The sequence below is a fragment of the Pseudovirgaria hyperparasitica genome (genome assembly GCF_010093815.1).
Source record: "Pseudovirgaria hyperparasitica strain CBS 121739 unplaced genomic scaffold EJ05scaffold_12, whole genome shotgun sequence".
In the NCBI taxonomy this organism is placed as follows: Eukaryota; Fungi; Ascomycota; class Dothideomycetes; order Acrospermales; family Acrospermaceae; genus Pseudovirgaria; species Pseudovirgaria hyperparasitica.
In genome coordinates, this window is record NW_022985560.1 from 951,172 (window position 1) to 969,791 (window position 18,620).

Sequence of the window (18,620 nt, forward strand, 5' to 3'; positions counted from 1 at the left end):
TAATGCCACCATATCGAAACCTAGGTACACTATTATTCACACGCATCTTCGAAACAAATAAAGCGAACTATAAGAGACACAATTTATTCTATGAGTTAGTATCTCTACAATTTAGAGTCTCGAGTTACATATCAATAGTCTAGACATACTAGGTCTGCATCTAGGCTTTCATGGTAAAGGTAATCTAAAAGACAGACAGTTAATCTACGATCGTACATCAGATACCATTCACCTCACTTCATCATGCAGTAGTTGGAACAAATGAGAGTCAAATTAGATCTATCCGAGCGATATCTACACATTGCATCATACAGCTATATATACATACACACCCGACATCTCCAATCATCCTCCTACCTCATCCCCCTTCTCCTCCCTCGCCTCACATTCCTCTCCCCAGCCGCCACAGTAACAGTAACAACCTCCTGCACCGTCCTCCACACCGTGCCGTCCGCACCACATGCCTGCGCCTCAATGGTGGGCACTGGCGTACGACGCCCGGGAATAACGGTTAGGGTGACGAGTTCGGTGGTTGTGATTGTGACAGCAGCGACGGCATCGCATTCGCGCTGGTACTGGTACTGGGCTAGGTTGGCCTTTTCGACGGGTGGTATGATTACGGTAGGTTGGACAGGGGGTATGGGAGATGGGAGGACGGGAACTGGAGGGATGGCTTCAGGACCGGGGGCCGGGACCGGATTGATTGTGGAGGGGATGGGAATGACGGGGAGAGCGGAGGGATCGGGGATGATGGGGTCGAGAGCGGAGGGTTGAGGTGCCGGGACGGGTATGTCGATGGCGGCGGAGGACGGAGTTTCAATGGGCAGAGACGGCATGTCGACGACGGAGGATGGAGTTTCTACGGGCGGAGACGGCATGTCGACAACAGCAGATGTAGGAACGGCTCCACTCTCGACGACAGAGGTAGGCTCAGGAGACATGACGACGACCGATGGGGGAGGAGGAGGATCCGAGGCGGTAGGAGCAGGGACTGCATTGCAGGCTTCGCCGACAGGCATGGTAGCATCGGCTGGACCGCTTTGAATAGGATTGCAGCCAGGCAGTTTCTCAAGTACCGCGCCGTCGTCGCCAGGGACGGCGATTGCCTTGGGAGCGCAGTTGAGGTAGTCGTCTTTGTTGGTGTTGATGCCCATTGCGCCGAAGCACGAGTCTCGCTGGAACTTCTGGTCGTCGCAGCCGCAGCCGCAGTCACAGTAGCTGCTGCTAGCATTCGCTGTGCCCATGGCCTTGGCGAGCACGCCTGGCTGCCAGCCGTTGATGAAGTCGGCGTGGAAGCTGTATCCGGTCGGATCGCCGTTGGACAGGACCCAGGGGCTGTCGGTGGCGGAGTAGTGGCCGTCGAACGAGGAGATGTTGTACCAAAATTCGATGAAGATTTCAGGGAAACGCTTGACCTGGAAGCCAGGGGGGCATACATCGATGCCAGTGCCGGAGCCAATGGCATAGGACATGTGGGCATGCGGGTTGTTGGGATCTAGGGGACTGCCGTTCCAGCAGGTAGGGAAGTGAATTTCGCCGGTGAAGCCTTCCGAGCAGGAGGTGAAGCCTGTAGGAAAGCCCGGGCGATCAATCCGTTTCTTACCAGGAGGTCCAAGACAGGCCCAATTGACGGCTGGATTAGGTTTCGTACGTGCTACGCCGGGCTCACGACGGAGCATGGCGTTACCAGCAATCATCATGAAGCCCTCGGGGAATTCAGAGACGCCAGCAAATTTACGGTCGTCGTCGCCGAATTTGTAGTAGATCTTGGAGAACATCTCCGGGACGCGATAGAAGCCAGTGTTGTTGCCGTTCCAGAAGAGGGTCGGGCGCCAGTAGTTGGACAAGTCGGGACGGATCTTGTTCGTCGTGCAGGTGGATTCTTGGGTAACGTTGTAGTCCATCGAGGCAGCGAGCGCATTTCCTCCGTCAAAGGAGTGGAGGTGGCTGGACTTAGTGCCGGGACTCAAGGCAGGATCGATTTGCTGGTACGAGAGGGCGTTCCCATCCCGGTTGTAGAAGGCGAAGTAGCGGCCATTGCAGGTGAAGCCCGCGTTGCAGGTGATGGCAAGAGCAGCGATCAGAGTCGCTTTGAAAGAGCGGCGCATGGTCGATGATATGTATCACGATGTCGATCTATTTAGGATGTGGTATCAAGTATGGTACGCAGAAGCGAGAGAATATCCTTGACAGGTGGCTGGCACTTGGAAGAATGGTATGTTGCAAGAAGCCTTGTAGTCGCAGACTGTGGACAAAGGGACGGTAAAGGATTGAAGAGCTAACGAGAGATGGAAGGCAAGCCTTGGAGATGCACAATGCGCGCTAGTAAGAAAGACTGGTAACAATGATGGACAGTGAAGAAAGAGAAAGAAGAATGGAAAAGATGGGGGAACATGTTAGCTATATAGCGGTTTGTATAAATAAGTCGGTAGAGCAGACCGTGGAACGCGAGACAACCGGGAGTGGCAGGATGCTGTTTCCATGGGACAACGCCACAAGATGCAGGGCAGCAGCAGAGAAAAAAAATCGACATCGGGAGCGGCTGCAGAAGGATGTTCTCGCTCAATTACTACAGTTTAAAGGCGAAGAAACAAGGAGATGTAAGAAATGATAATGGAAAAGACGAGGCCAGGAATCGATGGACGTTTCAAGCATCTGCAAGTCAGCGGCCGACTAGTCCGCTTCCGGACTAAACACAGGCTACGTGCCGACTTGGCAGGAGATACAGCCAATCACAAGTGTCGGAAAGGCGAATATAGATGGCGGATTAATCTGATTCGTCTACAGTGGTTATGTTTTAATGGTAATATTTTACCGCGCGGTTTCTGTTTGCCCTCTCTAATCATCTCTTCCATACCTATATGCCCTAAGAAAGATGATGGTGATGATACAAACGAGTAGAGTGCTAACAGTACGGCACGATACACTACTCAACAATAAAATGAACAAGGAGTGATACCCCAGCACCGCAGTTGTGTTGGTGGTCGCAGCCCCATGGATCCTGAGTCGGTTTAGGCTTCTGGCGGGATCTGCGCGACCCACGGCCCATCCCCCGCGAGTCCCCGAACCAGCGGCAACTAATTAATCTCCCCTATCGATTGCTTCCCCTTCACTTTTAATTCACTTCACTTTATTTCACTTGCCGCCCCGTTCCCTCCGTGTCGAAATGCCTGCAAGGATCGCTTGTTTCCAAACATGCCACGCCTCCAGAGTTTCAAGTTGCCTACATATCTAATCATATCATAGAACACAGTACACCAAGGCAGCCACATGGGCCTTGGCCAATCTCCTCGATTCATCCCTGTGTGCTTGCCTGCCTTGAGAGACCCACTAAGCACGATTCATTCATGTTTCTTGCTTGGACTGCTAATGAATCAAGAAGAAAAACCACTCTATCCTAACTTCTCACTCGTCCATACCCTTTTATATTTCACTGTCTCTATTATGTTATATTGCAATATTTATCATTTTATACACTAGTATCAAAATAACTCTTTTTCCATATCTGCATACACGCACATTTCTTCTAGCAGCCTTGCAGCTTACTGTGTATCTCAACAATGAATTCTCGCTGCGGACGCTCAAACCTGGTCTGACTCGCACAAGCACTCGGGGGCGCTATTCCCAAACATGCCACCGCATCATGTCCCTCCAGCGCTCCAACCTCGACAAGTCGTCTCGCACCTTAATGCCGCTGCCTGATGTTGACAGTCCTTTGAAAATACTTACTTTGATACTTACTTGATACTTAGTATCACATCGCCGCAACGTCCAAAGAAGCGCATACAGCGATAGTTACTACAGGTCTAGCCACTACTATCACCATCCCACAACGTCGCACCGCAGTGTACAATCACAGGTCCCCTGTTACCATCACCTCATGCGAGCCTCACTCGACACATGAATACCCACCATCACAGCCATTCCACTCAACTCCTCAAACAACTATTCCCACCGACACCACAAAGCACAGACCTCTTGACAGAAACGGCAAGTACACTAACCATCCCTCGTCGAACGTCGTGGGCGTTTGCGGAGATTTACATTGTGGCTCTTGCGCGTGCACTGACCATTCTCCATTCTCCATTCTCCGATGACGTGCAGAAGAAACGTGGACAAAGCCCACAGACTCATCTATGTAAGTCTAATTTTGCACTAAATATATCTAGGAAGCTTATATACATATAGTACGTTCCGTGATGCTGATGTATGCGACGCGTTGTACTATTGCATATCAAGCCACATGAGGCCTCCAGGGATCATCCATATCGTGAGGAATCCATCGCGCTAGGGCCGTGCTGTAGCCCCTGCGTCCATCGTGCGTCGTTGGTAAATACAGATCGCGATATATCACTCGAGTTGCATGTTCCTCATGAGGAGTCCGTGGTTACATAAATGCACTTTAGCGACTGTGACTCGACATTGCAAATCCACGGCGCAATGGAAGATGTGATACGCTCGAGACAGGTAAGAAATTGAGAGTTGTCGCCCTAGACCGTGTTTTGGAGCATTCAAAGTCATCAGAGGTCTTGCAGCGAGTTTGTACATATTCAACTGCTAGCTCGAGTACAATGGTGTTCTAGACAGACCTCGGTCTAACACTGTGTAGGATATGCCGCGTCGCGGAGTAGAGCCAGATAATAATTCCTTCATGGAACCTAAAAGGTGTCACAGTCTCTTAGAAAATATTGAAGCCATCGATCAATTCTGTCACTCCAAGATCTCTTTTAGTCGATGATTCAGACATTGAATAATATATTTTCGATTTTTTCGTATACGAGTTAACACAGGGAATGCCTGAGGTTTTGATATGATCCGCAGGGCCTGTGTATGAAGATCTAACAGCACTGTCTGACTCTAGCAGATTTCAATTACATCGGGCATACCTTTACTTTCATACAGTAACGCGAATACATGATAACTGACGCTATATCTTTGAATCAGCTCTTAGGCTCAGAAGCGGACTATAGTGACAATTGAGTACATAATTATAGAGTAACGTGGCAGCTTACGGGCATCAAGGGTCTGTATTTGACCATTCACTCATGTTGCATGTACATACACATTACATACCGCCTTCAGGGGTAGATCTAAGTGAGCGGTGTATTGACGTAAGTGTGTCTTTCAACAAGTAATATCGAACATATACTCGGCGCCACTGCACTTCCAACTCTTTCCCCTATCATAACTATATCATTGAAACAAGGACATCGAGTCCACCTACCATGTAACCTCTCCACGAGCAAATTCGTGAAGAATCACTGCCTCACGTATATATATCCCCTCTCGCTCCTCCAAAATACCTTCTCCTCTACAACCATATTCCACAACAGCTTCGACAACTACCATCGACATATCCAGCAACGATCAAAGCCCTCAATCTGTCCCTCGACTACCAAAAAACAAACAAGCAAACAACAAGTCCACCAATCACAACACCACCGTCAACATGACTTGGAAAGCCTGGCTATGCTGCAAATGCAAATGCAACACCCATTGGGAGAACAACGTGTGCAGCAACCTGAAGTGTATGCATAAGAGGTGTGACAAGGACTGTGCGGTCGGCACGTACAATCGAAACGTAGTGAGTGGGAAATGAGACTCGGGGAATTGGATTGGGGAAACGAGAACAGAACGAGCTCTGTAGCTATCTAATGAGATGATGATGACATGAAATTTGTGCAAAATTGTGTGTATTTGCTTTTGTGGAAGCAGGATATTGTGATTTTCGAATTGGGATAGAGTGAGATTTGGCATGGTATGATTACTACCTGATGAACTTGAGGTGATCTCTCGTATGGTAAACAAGAGCTCAACATGCTTTATTGCCTCATTGTTAACCTAAAGCAAACCGTATACACTTCAGGACTAAGTCATCTAAGCACCAAATCTCAGCCTCCGAGTATTCCCTTTTTAGGTAATATGTTTCAGCCTAGCTTCACAATGACTGGCATGCACTGTGCGCTTCCCAAACACTACGCTTATAGCAGATCCTGCAAACTCCATTCTCATCGCGGTATTCTTCTGTCACACATCTTCGATCACAGATGGTCTTATGTGACCAGTAAGATGGAACTATGATGCGATCGACACAATCTCTTCATCATGGTCTCTTTCTTTGGCTGACAGGGACGACTACTCCGTACAACTTGTTTATGAGTCAAAGCTAGGAAAAGGATGGTTGAATGCTTCTATCAAGGTGCAAGGGGTCTCTGTGTAGCCCCTTGCTTCGAACGCGCACACGCTCGCATGTAATCTAGCTTGTGCGGTACCCTTTGTCTTCTTGAACAACAAACATTCGCTTCCTTCCAAGGCTTGTCCTTGTTAATGACTATGGCCATACCGAACGACTCAAAATACTGTCACAGACAAGTATGCCCGTAACATGCTGCATCCGTCAGACGTTCATATGACCGCATTCAGCAGACACAGTAACATAGGTAGTCCTCTTCACAACATGCAAAGCATCTTCCAGTGATACGCATATAACATACATTGAGTTGCTCCTCGCCAAAATACTACCTGCTGGCAGTGACGAGTACCAAGTCACAGAGCAGGTATACCTACACCCCCTTTTACCAATCTCCTTACACTTCAGTTCAACATTCACAACCCCTTTCCTCCTCCCAAGACCAAGCACAGGGCACCCCAGTTGCATCTTCCAGAGCCCAAGCTCGCCTGTGAACCAGACTCCAGATATTCAACATGCTCTCCACTGCACGGGCTTCTTTGCACTTTTACATATATATACCCTTCCCTTCCTCCCAAAACTCTCCTTTCTTCCTTCCTTCTCTCCCAATCTCCCATCATCTTCCCACATCCAACCAATAAACTCTGCCACATCACACCATATCAACCCGCAACAACCCGTCTCGCAATACAGTTACAATGACACGAGCATCCTACCACGCCTCCTCCCGCGGCGGCCGCGCAGCAGACCCAAACACACGCAACACACGCAGCAACAACCGCCACACCAACAACACATACAGCGCCTTCGAAGAAGAAGGCCACCACGACCAACTCCACCCCCCTAACCCAACCTTCCGCACCCAGACAGCCACTTCTGCAAATCCCTCGTCGCACCGCACTGAAAATAACAACCCCAGTCGCAGCTCCAGAAACCCCGACGCGCAAAACACCCATACCACCCCACACACCCAAAATACTCATACCCAACCCCATGCCCATGCTAACTCACAGCACCCTCCACCTTACCCACCCCCCCAAGCCCACGCCCCAAATCCCTGCACCCCACACAACCACACCGAACCCATCATCCAAAGCAACAACCCCATCTCCTTCGGGCGCCCCTCACACCACAACAACCGGCACGGCCAGGCCCCACCAACCGGCTACATGATCCCCATAACCCAGCTCGAATACGAGAACATGATGGGCCGTGGGATTCACGAAGACGACGACGACGGCTACGATGACCTCGATGACGAATACGACGACGACGACGGCGACGGCGATGAGGGATACGCCGAGTTTGCGATGCATGAGGCGGAGGTTCTGGGTGCGATGGGGCTTGGGCATGGGGGAAGGGCAAGAATGAGGAGGAGAGGAGGAAGAAGGGGGCCGATTGGGGAGTTTTGGGCGCCGGGGATGTATTATCCTGGGGATAGGGTGTATTATGGGGGGATGCGTGGGCGGTACCCGTGATGGATTGGTTCATTCATTCATTGATTGAATGAAGACTGACTGGATCATTTCCTTCGCAACGAAGGTGAATATTCATGCTTTGCCAGTAGAGGGTTATGCTGGCTTTGAGGTCGAGTCCTAGTAGTGTTCTATGCTCGTACATCTATGATGACGAGTACCTAGTAGACTCCCCGAGACAGTGATCATTATATTCAATTAATTTCATTTCCATGTCACACAAAGGCTGCATGTGCCCATCACGCCCAAAATTCACGCGATGCCGTCCTCCTTATTGAGTGCCTTACCCCATGCCTCTTCAAATTCAACAACTTTCTTCTCGAGCTCGGCCTGCTCGCCTTCGGCAGTTGGAGGCCGGCTTATGCCGAGATCCACGTAGCTGTCCTGTACACCTGTGAGGCTGGCGGCCTGCTGCACAACGTCGTGGCTGATTGCTTCAAACTCAAAGTGACTGCTGTAGACGACCGCTGCAAATGCCTCGAGGTCCTTGACTTCCTCAATCTTGGTCAGGTACTCGTTGCTGTCGCCTGCGCCAATGCTGTGCGCCTGTCTGCAGAAGACGGCGAGCGAGTTGGCAACCTTTGCTTTGGCATCCTCGGGGTTGATGATTTCTTGGATACGTGCAAGGGACGCGGAGACAGGGGGCAGTTTGTATGCGAGGTGGGCGAGTTTGTTGTCTATTAGATGGGAGAAGCCGGCGTCTAGGAGAAGCGTGAGCACATGCGTGAATGGAGGCGAGTCGATGAGATCGGATGTTTCGTCGAGAAGACGTCGTAGCGACGGGGCATCTGTGGGTCTTGTCGATGGCGAGGACTCAACCGGACCTGCCATGCCTGACTCTTGCAAGACATATCCTTCTTGGCCAGGTGAGGGCAGAAGATAAGGCAACCATTTATTCGATCTAGGCGGATTAGCGTTCAGGGTATGGCATGCACACAGGACCAACATACCGTCTCTCCTCCTCTGTAGACCCCTCGACCTTTCTTCGCACCTCAAGGGTCAATTGCGACAACTTGGCCAGTGTCAGGTCCTCTCTAGGGCTCACAGTGCTGAAAGTCTCCTTCACAGCTGTCTGGACCTTGTTCAATATCTCACGGCATCCGCGATGGAGCAACCACCAGCTGAAGCTCAAGTATTTGCGATTGGTCTCGAAGTCATTTCCATAGGAATGTTCCATATCGTCGTCATGATTCTCGAGGTTGATGGGAGCCGCAGATGACGGAGGTGATGCGAGGGATACAACAGACGCCAGATATGTCCGACGACCGAGGAGATTGAGCTGAATCCGGGTGAGTAAGGTAAGGAGTGACAGGGTGTAGATGAGGGTAAAGGCTCGCGTGATGGCTGTTCTCTACGTCAGTAGAAGCTCACAGGATTTGGACATATCTCTGACAGCTTATCTTCACATCATCCCATAGCTGAAGCTTGCTCTTCTTCGGCTGCGTGGACGTGGCAGTCTCAGGCGTCTCGACAGACGCGGTACTCGCTTCGATCTGGCTTGCATGGACGAAGCTCTCGCCCCCTATGCTCTTCCCTTCGCCATCGGTCTGTGTCTCGGCCGCAATGCTAGGTACGGCAGATGTGGCATCCGACTCTGTCACAGAATTCACACTCTTGGCTAAACGCTCCGCCTTCTGCCTCTGCAACTCAGCCAACGTAGCCTCGACCGGCAGGGCCTGTAGGATATTTTCGGTCGCGGTCGGAAGGATAGCCAGCACAGTGAATGTGCAGTCCTCCTGATTCTGGCTGAAGCGTCGACGCAGACTATCGTAACGTCAGCATGCTGCTGCACCTGGACGTGAGCGCGCCTCTGGCTGTATATATCTCACTTCTCCTTTGCTATCCTCTCGTCACTCATGCGATGCCGCGCCTCGGTGATCTTGGACAAGACATATTGCGTCGCCAGATAGCCCGCACCCAGCACACCCGCTCCGATGGCAAAGTTCGTCCGATTGCGCTTGAACCAGTTGCGCGTAGCGGATATCATTGCACAGACGCAGTCATGGGATGGCCAGGGTGAGACAGAATGACGTGTAGGAAGACCTCCGACGCTAGCTAGTAAATGTATTATCGTCAGTCGTCAGTGCAAATTGGCAGCACGTCCACGGTCGCGTGAAGCCCGAAATGGAGAAAGCAGAGACAACTCGTCGAGGAGTCTGGGATGAAGAGGTGTATTGTGTATTGAAGGAGAGAGCAAAAAGCACAAAAGGCTGGGGACGCGCAGAAGAGGCAAAGGCCGAGGCACGAAAGAAAGCTCCCTCTCCCATGTCCGGCGCGCCACAACACGACACACCGCCACATACCGCGCCACACACACGGAACCCCCCACCCCGCGTCCGGCGGACTGACGCAGCTGATCAATCGGGCGTCGGGCGCCGCATCTTTCCCACGATTTCCGGATTCTGCCCTCCCTTCTACACCACCTTTTTTCAGTCTCTTCTCACTCCAAAGAAGTAATGTAAACACACATCCGTCTCCTTTTACACACAATACGCCCCCGACTTCGAGCGAGCGTCCCCCGTTCGATTCTCTCGCATGCCGTCCCCGTAACCGAGCCAGCTCCACCCCCCCCTCTCCAAAACCCCACCACGCACGCCCATACGCGCGCGCAATGGAGCAAAGGCGGGCGCCGGAATACACTCTCGATGTCTTCGCGGACCCAACATGCGTCAAGGATGTCATAAAAGGTCTGGCTTCAGAAAACCAAAAAAAATAGCGATACACACCACGTTACCCTGGCACGCATACCCTCTCTGACCAGCGCTCAACAGCACTCCTCCACACCATCTTCTTCCACCGCCTGTTCCCGCCCTTGTCGCCGTATACGCGCGACCTGCTCGACCAGACGCTGCCGTGCATCACCGATAACAACCTCGAGACGCTGATCGACCAGCAGGCCACGTCGCTCGTGCGGGCAATCGAGTCTGGGACCACGCCGCAGCGCGGCCGCGGCCAGCTCGCCGTGCTGTTCTACGAGAAGACGCGGAAGAAGACGTACTTTAGCTACAAGGACGACAAAGTCTGCTGGGAGCAGTGGCGGCTCGACGTTACGCTGGCCACGCCTCGATACGAGAGTGGTATGTGCATTTTTGACGCTGCTGGGCGGGCACAGATCGAGTGGGCAGCTGACGGAGACAGATGTGCCGAAAGTCCGGCGTGCTCAGGAGAAGAGCCTGCATAAGGCTGCGATGAAGATTGTCACGATTGTGAACAAGGAGAAAGATCATATTCCGCCCATCACCACGACCGAGGCCAACCCGTTCCCATATGAGCTTGTCGTGAACCCCAAGAATGACGGCTGGGGGCAACGGATGGGAATTTTCTAGTCTGGTCTCAGCACAAGTCTGGTGTGCATGTAACAGGAGGGAGCATATACATCTATGAACATGGCGGAAATGTGCATCTTGCAACGAGTTTCTTTGCGATACCTGGGAATACCTGCTCAACATAAAGATAGAAACGTGCTCACGGAGGCACCTAGGATGATTGGACGGGTCACGGACGATTGGATGGATGGTATGGATTGTCGTCAGGCGTGTACAGAGAGATAGACGGCAGCAGCTAAGCATCCCAAAGCAAGACACACGCGGTCTACTACTACGTCCGATAATCCCCATTAATAGTCACATACTCGTGACTGAAATCACACGTCCAGTACACCGCCTCCTCCCCACCCTCTTGCTCCCGCAGCTTGACCTCAATCTCCAAATCCTCCATCTCCAGAATCTGCTTCGCCCGCTCCTCGTCCACCTTCTCCGGCTCGCCACGTACGAGCAAGTTCAGCTTCTCGCTGCCGTCGGACGGAATAAACGACACCGACGTCTGCTCCGGCACAATGGTCCCTGCCGGAAGCCCGTCCGTGTAGCCAGTCGCGCACAGGATGCGTCCCCAATTCGCGTCCTTGCCATACAGCGCCGTCTTGACCAGCGGCGAGCGCGCGATAGACGAGCCGATGCGTTTCCCAGCCGCATACGACGGCGCATTCTTCACGCGGATGGTGACAAACTTGGTTGCGCCCTCGCCGTCGCGCACAACTAGCTTAGCCAGGTCTGCGGCGAAGTCGGTCAGCACGGTCTTGAATTCGTCGTATGCGGGTGAGGCTTCGGACGTGATTTCTGCGCCACCGGCAGCGCCGTTTGCGAGCAATGCCACCGTGTCATTTGTCGATGTGTCGCCGTCGATGGAGATGGAGTTGAAGGAGCGCTCGATGGCGGAGCTGAGGAGGGGCGCGATGGCCGCGGGCGAGATGGGAGCGTCGGTGCAGACGATGCCGAGTAGGGTGGCCATGTTGGGGTGGATCATGCCCGCGCCTTTGGTCAGACCTGCGAGATGGTATGTTGTGCCTGGGGCGCTGGAGAGGGTGAAGGGGCGGGAGAGGAGTTTAGGGAATGTGTCTGTGGTGCAGATTGCGCGGGCGGCCTTGAGCCATGCGTCGTGGGTGGCTGCGAGGCTCGAGTATGCAGCAGGAATCTTATTGAGGATCTTCTGAATGGGCAGACTTGGTGCTGCGTTAGTAGATGCTCATTCATGGTGCCAGCACATGGTTGTGTCTTCTTACCGCTGTCCGATCACGCCAGTGCTCATCACCACAGTTTGACTGTCCTCGCTCTCTGCCGCACCAAAGCATCGATCCGTCTGTTTACCCATCTTCTCTGCGTCTTCGATCCCGCCTTTTCCAGTGACCGCATTTGCGCATCCCGAGTTCACCACCACCGCACGAATGCCGTCCCCTCCTCGTTTCCTGATCATCTCCCGGGATACTGTCACTGGTGCAGCCTGGAACCTGTTCTGCGTGAACACAGCCGCGGCCGAGCATGGTGTTTCCGAAGCAATCAACGCGAGGTCGTCGAAGCGTGTGTTGGAGGCTTTGACACCGACGTGGGCACTAGCACAGAGGAAGCCCTTGGGGTATGTACCAGACGAAGGAACGTATTGAGCCTTGGACGGCGGAATATTGCCTTCGCCAGGAGCAGCATAGTTTCTGGTCTGCGAGCGGAAGGGCTTGAGGAGGTTCGACAGGCGTTTCGGCGAGGGCTTTGGGAACGCCATGATTGTCAATTGAGCGCGGGCAGAGAATTGCCGTCAAGCTGTATGATCATACGCAGACGAAAGACCTTCCCAGAGACAACGAGTCGCCACTTTCCACTATATCACAAAAAATCCTACACGCCCTATGACTGGAAATCTGTAAATCGTAAACGCCGACGCCGCCCGCTGACTCGTGTGGACCTTGAAAACCCCAAAAAGTTCCCCCGACGTCGGCCCGAGAAGTGATGCCTTATCCAGCGTCCCACCGCCATCAGGCACCAATATAGGATACTCCACACACGATCCCCACATCCCCACATCGAACGCAAACATACATGAAGCCGTGGTCAAGATCCGTCAGTAGTTATGCGCAACCCAGAACACCGCGACGACGCCATTTGCCGCCACGATACGCGGCGCCTGTGTGGAGTATTTGTATATATATGCATATATACAAAGTCGGCGCCAGTCGACTACGACCGTACATAAGTGACACTGGATAAGGCCGTCACTCCAACTCAAGAAACTCGTCTCAGCCTCGCTCCTAACCACCATCGCACACAACACTCCCATACATTATGGCGCTAAAAAACGAACACATTGTCATCGCCGGCGCAGGTCCGTCTTCATCCCCGAATCTCCCATCCCAACATACCCTCCCAGTTCTCCCCAAGCTAACACCAACACAAGGCATGGGCGGCCTCGCAAGCGCCCTCTCGCTGGCCCACCACGGCTTCACAAACATCTCCGTATACGAAACGGCGTCAAATCTGGGCTTCGTCGGCGCCGGCATCCAGCTCGCGCCCAATATGGCGCGCATCCTCGACCGCTTCGGGTGCTGGGCCGAGATCGAGGCCGAGGCGACGGATATCCGGACGACGAGTATACGGCGTATGTGGTGTCCTTCCCTTGTCCTCCGCTACTATCGGCTACTCAGTCGAGCTTAGGATGTGTGAAATACAGGCTTGATGCCAATTTATATACACACAAAGTGACAAGAGATACTGACCAACTCCTCCACAGAGGGCGCCACCGACACCGAACTCGCACACGTCGACCTCACCTCCATCCGCGCAACATACAACTACCCACACATGGTCGGCCATCGCGCCTCCCTCGCCGGCGCAATGTACCGCGCCTGCCAGGCCAAGCACCCAAACATCACCTTCCACTTCGGCCACACCCTGACCGCGATCACATCCTTCAGCCCGCCGACATGCACCATCACTCCGCGAAACGACTCTTCGGCGCCCATCACACTCACACCAGCCCTGATCCTCGCCGCCGACGGCATAAAATCCGTTGCGCGAACAACAATGCTAGCAGCCCTAGACCACACAGCCGGCATCCAAGACACGCGACAAGCCGCATACCGCATCATGCTAACCCGAGCGCAATGCGCGCACGACGCCGAGCTGCTCTCCTACTTTGACGCCGACGCCGTGACGCGGTGGATCGGCGAGAGCAGGCACATCATCGCATACCCGGTGTCCGGCAAGCAGATCTACAACCTGAGCACCGTGCAGCCGGACACGCATTTTGCCGCGGCCACGAACGCGACCTACACGACCAAGGGCAGCAAGGAGACGATGATGGGCGTGTTTGCCGACTTTGCGCCTGTGGTGCGGCGCATGTTGGACTTGGTGCCCGAGGGCGAGGTGTGTGAGTGGAAGCTGCGTGTGCATGAGCCATTGCCGACCTGGGTGCATGGTCAGATGGCTCTGGTGGGCGATGCCTGTCATCCGACGCTGCCGCATCTGGCGCAGGGCGCAGCTCAGGCAATTGAGGACGGCGCGGTGCTTGGGGTTGTGTTGTCGTTGTGCCCGGACGCTTCTCCAGAAAGCATTGAAAAGACGTTGAGGGTGTACGAGAGTGTTCGGAAGGAGCGCGCCGAGACACTCGTCGATATTGCCGCAGCGTCGGGACGGGAACTGCATTTGGGCGAAGGCAAGGCGAAGAAAGAAAGGGATGAAGCGTTTGCTAGGTTGAAGGCTGGTGAGGGCAAGGTGCCGGACCGGTGGGCCGACGCAGATGTGCAGAAAAAGATTTACGGATTTGATTGTATGAAGGTTGCGGAAGAAGAGTTTGAGAGATTGTTTGGGGAGGCAAAGGTGGCGAGAGAGAGGATGGAAGTAGGATAGCTGCTGCTGAGACAGAGAATGCGCCGGGCCGGGCATGACACGCATTTATATCCCGATATGCTGCGGTGTAGGTAGTATTGCAACGATGGCGAATAGGGAAGCTGGCATGTATGGATAGTGTTGACGATCATTTGGCGGGTGTTAACCCTGTAGTATGCTTGATACTACATAATGTCCTTCCAAAATGCTTCTACTTTGCACAGCAGTAGTCCAGAGAACAAGCGTAGGTACGAAGCGAACGAGTCAAAGTGCCTAGCAACAATTTCGGCGATATGATGGGGAGACGAACTGCCCTTCATGGTAATGGTAGTACCTTGGCGGACTTGGCGATCGGAGCCGGCGCGGCTTAGTTGTCCAAGAACGATATCAGCTGATAGAAGGGCATCATAGTTATTGGGCAGCGGTAGAGTACCTGTACCTGTACCTAGGTACAATAATATTAGCATTGCTATCCTGGCGATGAGGTGCTTCATGTGCTGCTGGTATGGTAGCATGTATGGTAGCCCATCCGTGACCGTGCACAAAGAGACTCCAGGTAGGTGAATCTCTCGACACACGATTGGGGACTTTCCACGACAGAGAAACGAGTTCTGTAGAGATGTCCAATGTCCCTACCAGACAAGACCAGCGTGACTAGCGAATAGCACACGACAGAGAAGAGTGGAGACTGAAGACTGTCAGCCACCCGTAGATCAGAGCAGACGAGCCGGTGGAGTATCTCTTCGTCATGTCTTGGCACAGCTCTGCTCTTTTACTTATCCGGGACACTCAGACGACGAGTAGTCCGCTAACGCTGTAGCTCATCTATTCTCTCGGCCTAGTAGGGTGTTGCGGACTATGTTTGTCTGATCGCTGACAACCGATAGGGTAGAGGACAGAGATCGAGACGGCACGAGGAAGAGCAGCATGCGAACAGAGCTCGACTGTCAAGGTCGCTGGTAGCTGGAGCACAACGCACACAGTCATTCGCCGTGAGAGGATGCTGAAATCTGTCATGGTGTAAGCAATTAAAGTTGTATGCGTCAAGTGAATAGTGATAATGGAGGAGTGTTTGTGCGCATCTCGCAGTAGTTCGCGGGTGGAAGCGCGGAGAACCACTGATGAAGCCGAAAGGGGAAGGAGGTCGCGATAAGCTCCTGATCCCGTCCATCCCACTCGATAAGGCAGGCATGCTCCAAGCTTGGCGCCACGATTGCTGCCTCAGGAACCCAATATGCCTGAGGCGCGAAGTCGTTGCCGCAAACCTTTGCTTCACGGGCATGTTTTGCGTGATTGCGACATCGCCAAGTCCGGATGCGGAAATGTATAACGTCTCCAGCCTCATCCTGTGTTGCTTGTGAGCCTCAGGACGTACTCTTATCTCGTCGCTCTTCGCTCTTCACTCTCCCCTCCCCTACCGCAGCTCGCACATCGCTCCGCGCTTCCTGCACCGTATCTGCTCACAGACAGTCATCCACAGCCGAACGAATGCCATCTTCGCATTCAGACGCCTAGTCGACGCATGGATGATTGCAACCCCCCACCCTACTCGTGTTGCAGCGGCAAATATCACCACGGACCATGGACATGGCTGTTCAAAGCGGGGCAATTGGTGATCCTGGGGGCGTCCCAGAAAAGAATTAAAAACCCACTCACCTCCAGTCCAGCCCTCGTCCTCAAGATCTCGCATCTTATCTGCTCCTGACAGCTTTGCCAACATTACCGTTTCTGTCGTCGATATGCTTGGAGCTGCAGTCTTTTCTCTGTTGTCGCTGGCTCTGCCAGCAACTGCTGAGACTGTCGTGGGCGTCTATATGTTCTCGCGCCATGGAGACCGGACTTCCAAGTCCACTCCCCCAACCAGCCTGACCAACTTGGGCTATCAGCAAGTCTACCACTCCGGCTCATACTGGCGGAGCCGATATGTCGACGGCAATGCGACTTCAAAGGTTCTCGGTCTGAAATCCGACATCGTCAAGCAATCTCAGATCGCCGTTACTGCGCCAGTCGACAATGTTCTGCAAAACTCGGCCATTGGCTTCTTGCAAGGCCTGTACCCTCCAGTCGGCTCCGATAGTGTGCAGACATTGAACAACGACAGCACTGTTGCAGCGCCTCTCGATGGCTACCAATTGATTCCCGTCAACATCGTGTCAGGGGGCACTGGCTCTGGAAGCGAGGACAACACCTGGCTCCAGGATGCCTCTGGCTGCGCAAACGCAAAGTCGAGTTCAAACAACTACTTCTCGTCTGCCGAGTACCAGGAGAAGCTGTCCAGCACTAGCGACTTCTACACCAACCTGTACCCTGTTGTAAATCGTACCTTTGCCGAGGACTACATGAGCTTCAAGAACGCCTACGCAAGTAAGTTGTCGTGATGAAACTCTCCAAAACATCCTCTAACTCTCACCAGTCTACGACCTTATCAACGTCGCCACGATTGACAACGCTTCCTCCTCCATCCAGTCGTCAAACCTGCTGTCCGACGACACCCTCTACCAACTCCGCACTCTCGCCAACGCCCACGAATACGGCCTCGCCTACAATGCTTCCGACAACAAACGCGCCATCTCCGGCATGCAACTCGCCGGCGAAATCCTCACCTACCTCAACCGCACCATCTCATCCAAAGGTGCCAACAAGCTCGGTATCCAATTTGGCGCCTACGCCACCTTCCTCTCCTTCTTCGGACTTTCAGGCCTGGCAGACACATACATGGACCTAACTGGCGTCCCAGACTATGCTTCGAGCATGGCCTTTGAGCTGTACACCGATGCCGACACCGACTCCTTCCCATCCGGCGATGACCTGCGCGTGCGCTTCCTCTTCGCAAACGGCAGCGCCAGCGCGTCAAATGCACCCCAAGTCTTTCCGCTTTTCGGCGGGACCGACAACTCCACCTCCTGGGCTGATTTCGAGGCGAAGCTGGGTGCGTTTGCCGTTAGGAACGCGGAGCAGTGGTGCACGACCTGTGGCAATACCACAGGGACGTGTGCCGCCTATTCAGACTCAAGTACACAGGACGTAGATGGCCAGAAGAGTGGCAGCAACGGCGGCATATCGAATGTCGTCGCGGGCGTCATTGGCGCGATGGTCACGCTAGCCGTGATTTTAGGTCTCGAGGCGCTTGTGCTGGCGCTTGGTGGATTCCGCGTCGTCAGCAAGAAAAGTCTTGGTGTATCGCCAGCGGGCTCGTCTGTGGCTGTCAAGGCGTGAGACATAGATGGATGGTACAGACTAATGTTAGTTTACAAACGGTAGTCCGCAACCTGAATCAAAATACAATGAGATGTGCGCATCTCACCACCACCAGCACATGTCACAAACGTGAAAATGTATAACGAAAATTATTCGTTGCACTGGGAGATTCACAGCTACATTTATATCAAATACTACCACCATCATGACTCTCCGCGCCAAATCCACCGCCGAGCGAACTAACCGCATAAAGCAGCGCAAACTTGCTCATTTCATATCCATACTACCTAATCACACGCCTTGGCCTGCAGGACGTGTGCGTCTGACATGTGTGTACGTACTGCGCTTACTCATGTGTATAGAACACCGTTTCGTCCATGTGTATCCGTTATTCTCGACACATCTCCCACTCTCAGCACTAATATACCACGAACCTTCTATGACCATCCTTGTTTTATGACGCTCCAACTCTCTTTTCTTTATATAGACTTATAGAATGGAATCTAGGTACTTGGAAGAGAGAAGAGAGAAGAGAGAAGAGAGAAGAGAGAAGAGAGAAGAGAGAAGAGAGAAGAGAGAAGAGAGAAGAGAGAAGAGAGAAGAGAGAAG

At 53.0% G+C, this 18,620-nt stretch overlaps 8 protein-coding genes across 8 annotated transcripts; 5 read left to right on the forward strand and 3 right to left on the reverse strand.

The window, feature by feature from the left end:
• Window positions 1-168: 168 nt before the first annotated feature.
• On the reverse strand, window positions 169-2,598 carry EJ05DRAFT_539918 (uncharacterized protein; the record flags this gene model as incomplete). Its single annotated transcript, XM_033749562.1, has 3 exons — window positions 358-2,598; window positions 238-294; window positions 169-184 (listed from the first exon to the last, which is right to left on the reverse strand). The coding sequence occupies exons 1-3, from the start codon at window positions 2,106-2,108 to the stop codon at window positions 169-171; spliced, it is 1,824 nt and encodes a 607-aa protein (XP_033598568.1). The 5' UTR covers window positions 2,109-2,598.
• A 3,866-nt stretch (window positions 2,599-6,464) lies between these two features.
• EJ05DRAFT_518745 (uncharacterized protein) lies at window positions 6,465-7,799 on the forward strand. The gene has a single exon (XM_033748708.1). The coding sequence runs from the start codon at window positions 6,889-6,891 to the stop codon at window positions 7,666-7,668; it is 780 nt and encodes a 259-aa protein (XP_033598569.1). The 5' UTR covers window positions 6,465-6,888; the 3' UTR covers window positions 7,669-7,799.
• EJ05DRAFT_512674 (peroxin-3) lies at window positions 7,667-9,879 on the reverse strand. Its single transcript, XM_033748359.1, has 4 exons — window positions 9,495-9,879; window positions 9,059-9,429; window positions 8,616-9,009; window positions 7,667-8,566 (listed from the first exon to the last, which is right to left on the reverse strand). The coding sequence occupies exons 1-4, from the start codon at window positions 9,650-9,652 to the stop codon at window positions 7,918-7,920; spliced, it is 1,572 nt and encodes a 523-aa protein (XP_033598570.1). The 5' UTR covers window positions 9,653-9,879; the 3' UTR covers window positions 7,667-7,917.
• Window positions 9,790-10,122, forward strand: EJ05DRAFT_502586 (uncharacterized protein; the record flags this gene model as incomplete). The annotated part of the gene is made up of 1 exon (XM_033747280.1): window positions 9,790-10,122. The coding sequence occupies one exon, from the start codon at window positions 9,790-9,792 to the stop codon at window positions 10,120-10,122; it is 333 nt and encodes a 110-aa protein (XP_033598571.1).
• Window positions 10,123-10,276: 154 nt separating this feature from the next.
• On the forward strand, window positions 10,277-10,991 carry EJ05DRAFT_502587 (DUF1649-domain-containing protein; the record flags this gene model as incomplete). The annotated part of the gene is made up of 3 exons (XM_033747281.1): window positions 10,277-10,352; window positions 10,437-10,742; window positions 10,804-10,991. The coding sequence occupies 3 exons, from the start codon at window positions 10,277-10,279 to the stop codon at window positions 10,989-10,991; spliced, it is 570 nt and encodes a 189-aa protein (XP_033598572.1).
• Window positions 10,992-11,239: 248 nt separating this feature from the next.
• Window positions 11,240-12,871, reverse strand: EJ05DRAFT_90638 (Arginine biosynthesis bifunctional protein ArgJ beta chain). Its single transcript, XM_033750049.1, has 2 exons — window positions 12,224-12,871; window positions 11,240-12,163 (listed from the first exon to the last, which is right to left on the reverse strand). Exons 1-2 carry the CDS (start codon window positions 12,712-12,714, stop codon window positions 11,263-11,265), a joined length of 1,392 nt encoding a protein of 463 aa, XP_033598573.1. The 5' UTR covers window positions 12,715-12,871; the 3' UTR covers window positions 11,240-11,262.
• A 511-nt stretch (window positions 12,872-13,382) lies between these two features.
• On the forward strand, window positions 13,383-15,122 carry EJ05DRAFT_478151 (FAD/NAD(P)-binding domain-containing protein). Its single transcript, XM_033744398.1, has one exon. The coding sequence runs from the start codon at window positions 13,788-13,790 to the stop codon at window positions 14,832-14,834; it is 1,047 nt and encodes a 348-aa protein (XP_033598574.1). The 5' UTR covers window positions 13,383-13,787; the 3' UTR covers window positions 14,835-15,122.
• Window positions 15,123-16,355: 1,233 nt separating this feature from the next.
• Window positions 16,356-18,123, forward strand: EJ05DRAFT_90652 (phosphoglycerate mutase-like protein). Its single transcript, XM_033750050.1, has 2 exons — window positions 16,356-17,177; window positions 17,227-18,123. Exons 1-2 carry the CDS (start codon window positions 16,553-16,555, stop codon window positions 18,027-18,029), a joined length of 1,428 nt encoding a protein of 475 aa, XP_033598575.1. The 5' UTR covers window positions 16,356-16,552; the 3' UTR covers window positions 18,030-18,123.
• The last annotated feature ends 497 nt before the right edge of the window (window positions 18,124-18,620 follow it).

What these genes read in the sequence shown, in the direction of transcription:
- EJ05DRAFT_518745 (XM_033748708.1), top strand. Translation starts at nt 6,889, where the DNA reads ATGACACGAGCATCCTACCACGCCTCCTCCCGCGGCGGCCGCGCAGCA.
- EJ05DRAFT_512674 (XM_033748359.1), bottom strand. Translation starts at nt 9,652, where the DNA reads ATGATATCCGCTACGCGCAACTGGTTCAAGCGCAATCGGACGAACTTT. An exon ending in GGATGATGTGAAGATAAGCT is followed by an intron (nt 9,010 to 9,058) that starts GTCAGAGATATG and finishes CGTAGAGAACAG; the next exon opens with CCATCACGCGAGCCTTTACC. An exon ending in TCTACAGAGGAGGAGAGACG is followed by an intron (nt 8,567 to 8,615) that starts GTATGTTGGTCC and finishes TAATCCGCCTAG; the next exon opens with ATCGAATAAATGGTTGCCTT.
- EJ05DRAFT_90638 (XM_033750049.1), bottom strand. Translation starts at nt 12,714, where the DNA reads ATGGCGTTCCCAAAGCCCTCGCCGAAACGCCTGTCGAACCTCCTCAAG. An exon ending in ACTGGCGTGATCGGACAGCG is followed by an intron (nt 12,164 to 12,223) that starts GTAAGAAGACAC and finishes CGCAGCACCAAG; the next exon opens with TCTGCCCATTCAGAAGATCC.
- EJ05DRAFT_478151 (XM_033744398.1), top strand. Translation starts at nt 13,788, where the DNA reads ATGGTCGGCCATCGCGCCTCCCTCGCCGGCGCAATGTACCGCGCCTGC.
- EJ05DRAFT_90652 (XM_033750050.1), top strand. Translation starts at nt 16,553, where the DNA reads ATGCTTGGAGCTGCAGTCTTTTCTCTGTTGTCGCTGGCTCTGCCAGCA. An exon ending in CTTCAAGAACGCCTACGCAA is followed by an intron (nt 17,178 to 17,226) that starts GTAAGTTGTCGT and finishes AACTCTCACCAG; the next exon opens with TCTACGACCTTATCAACGTC.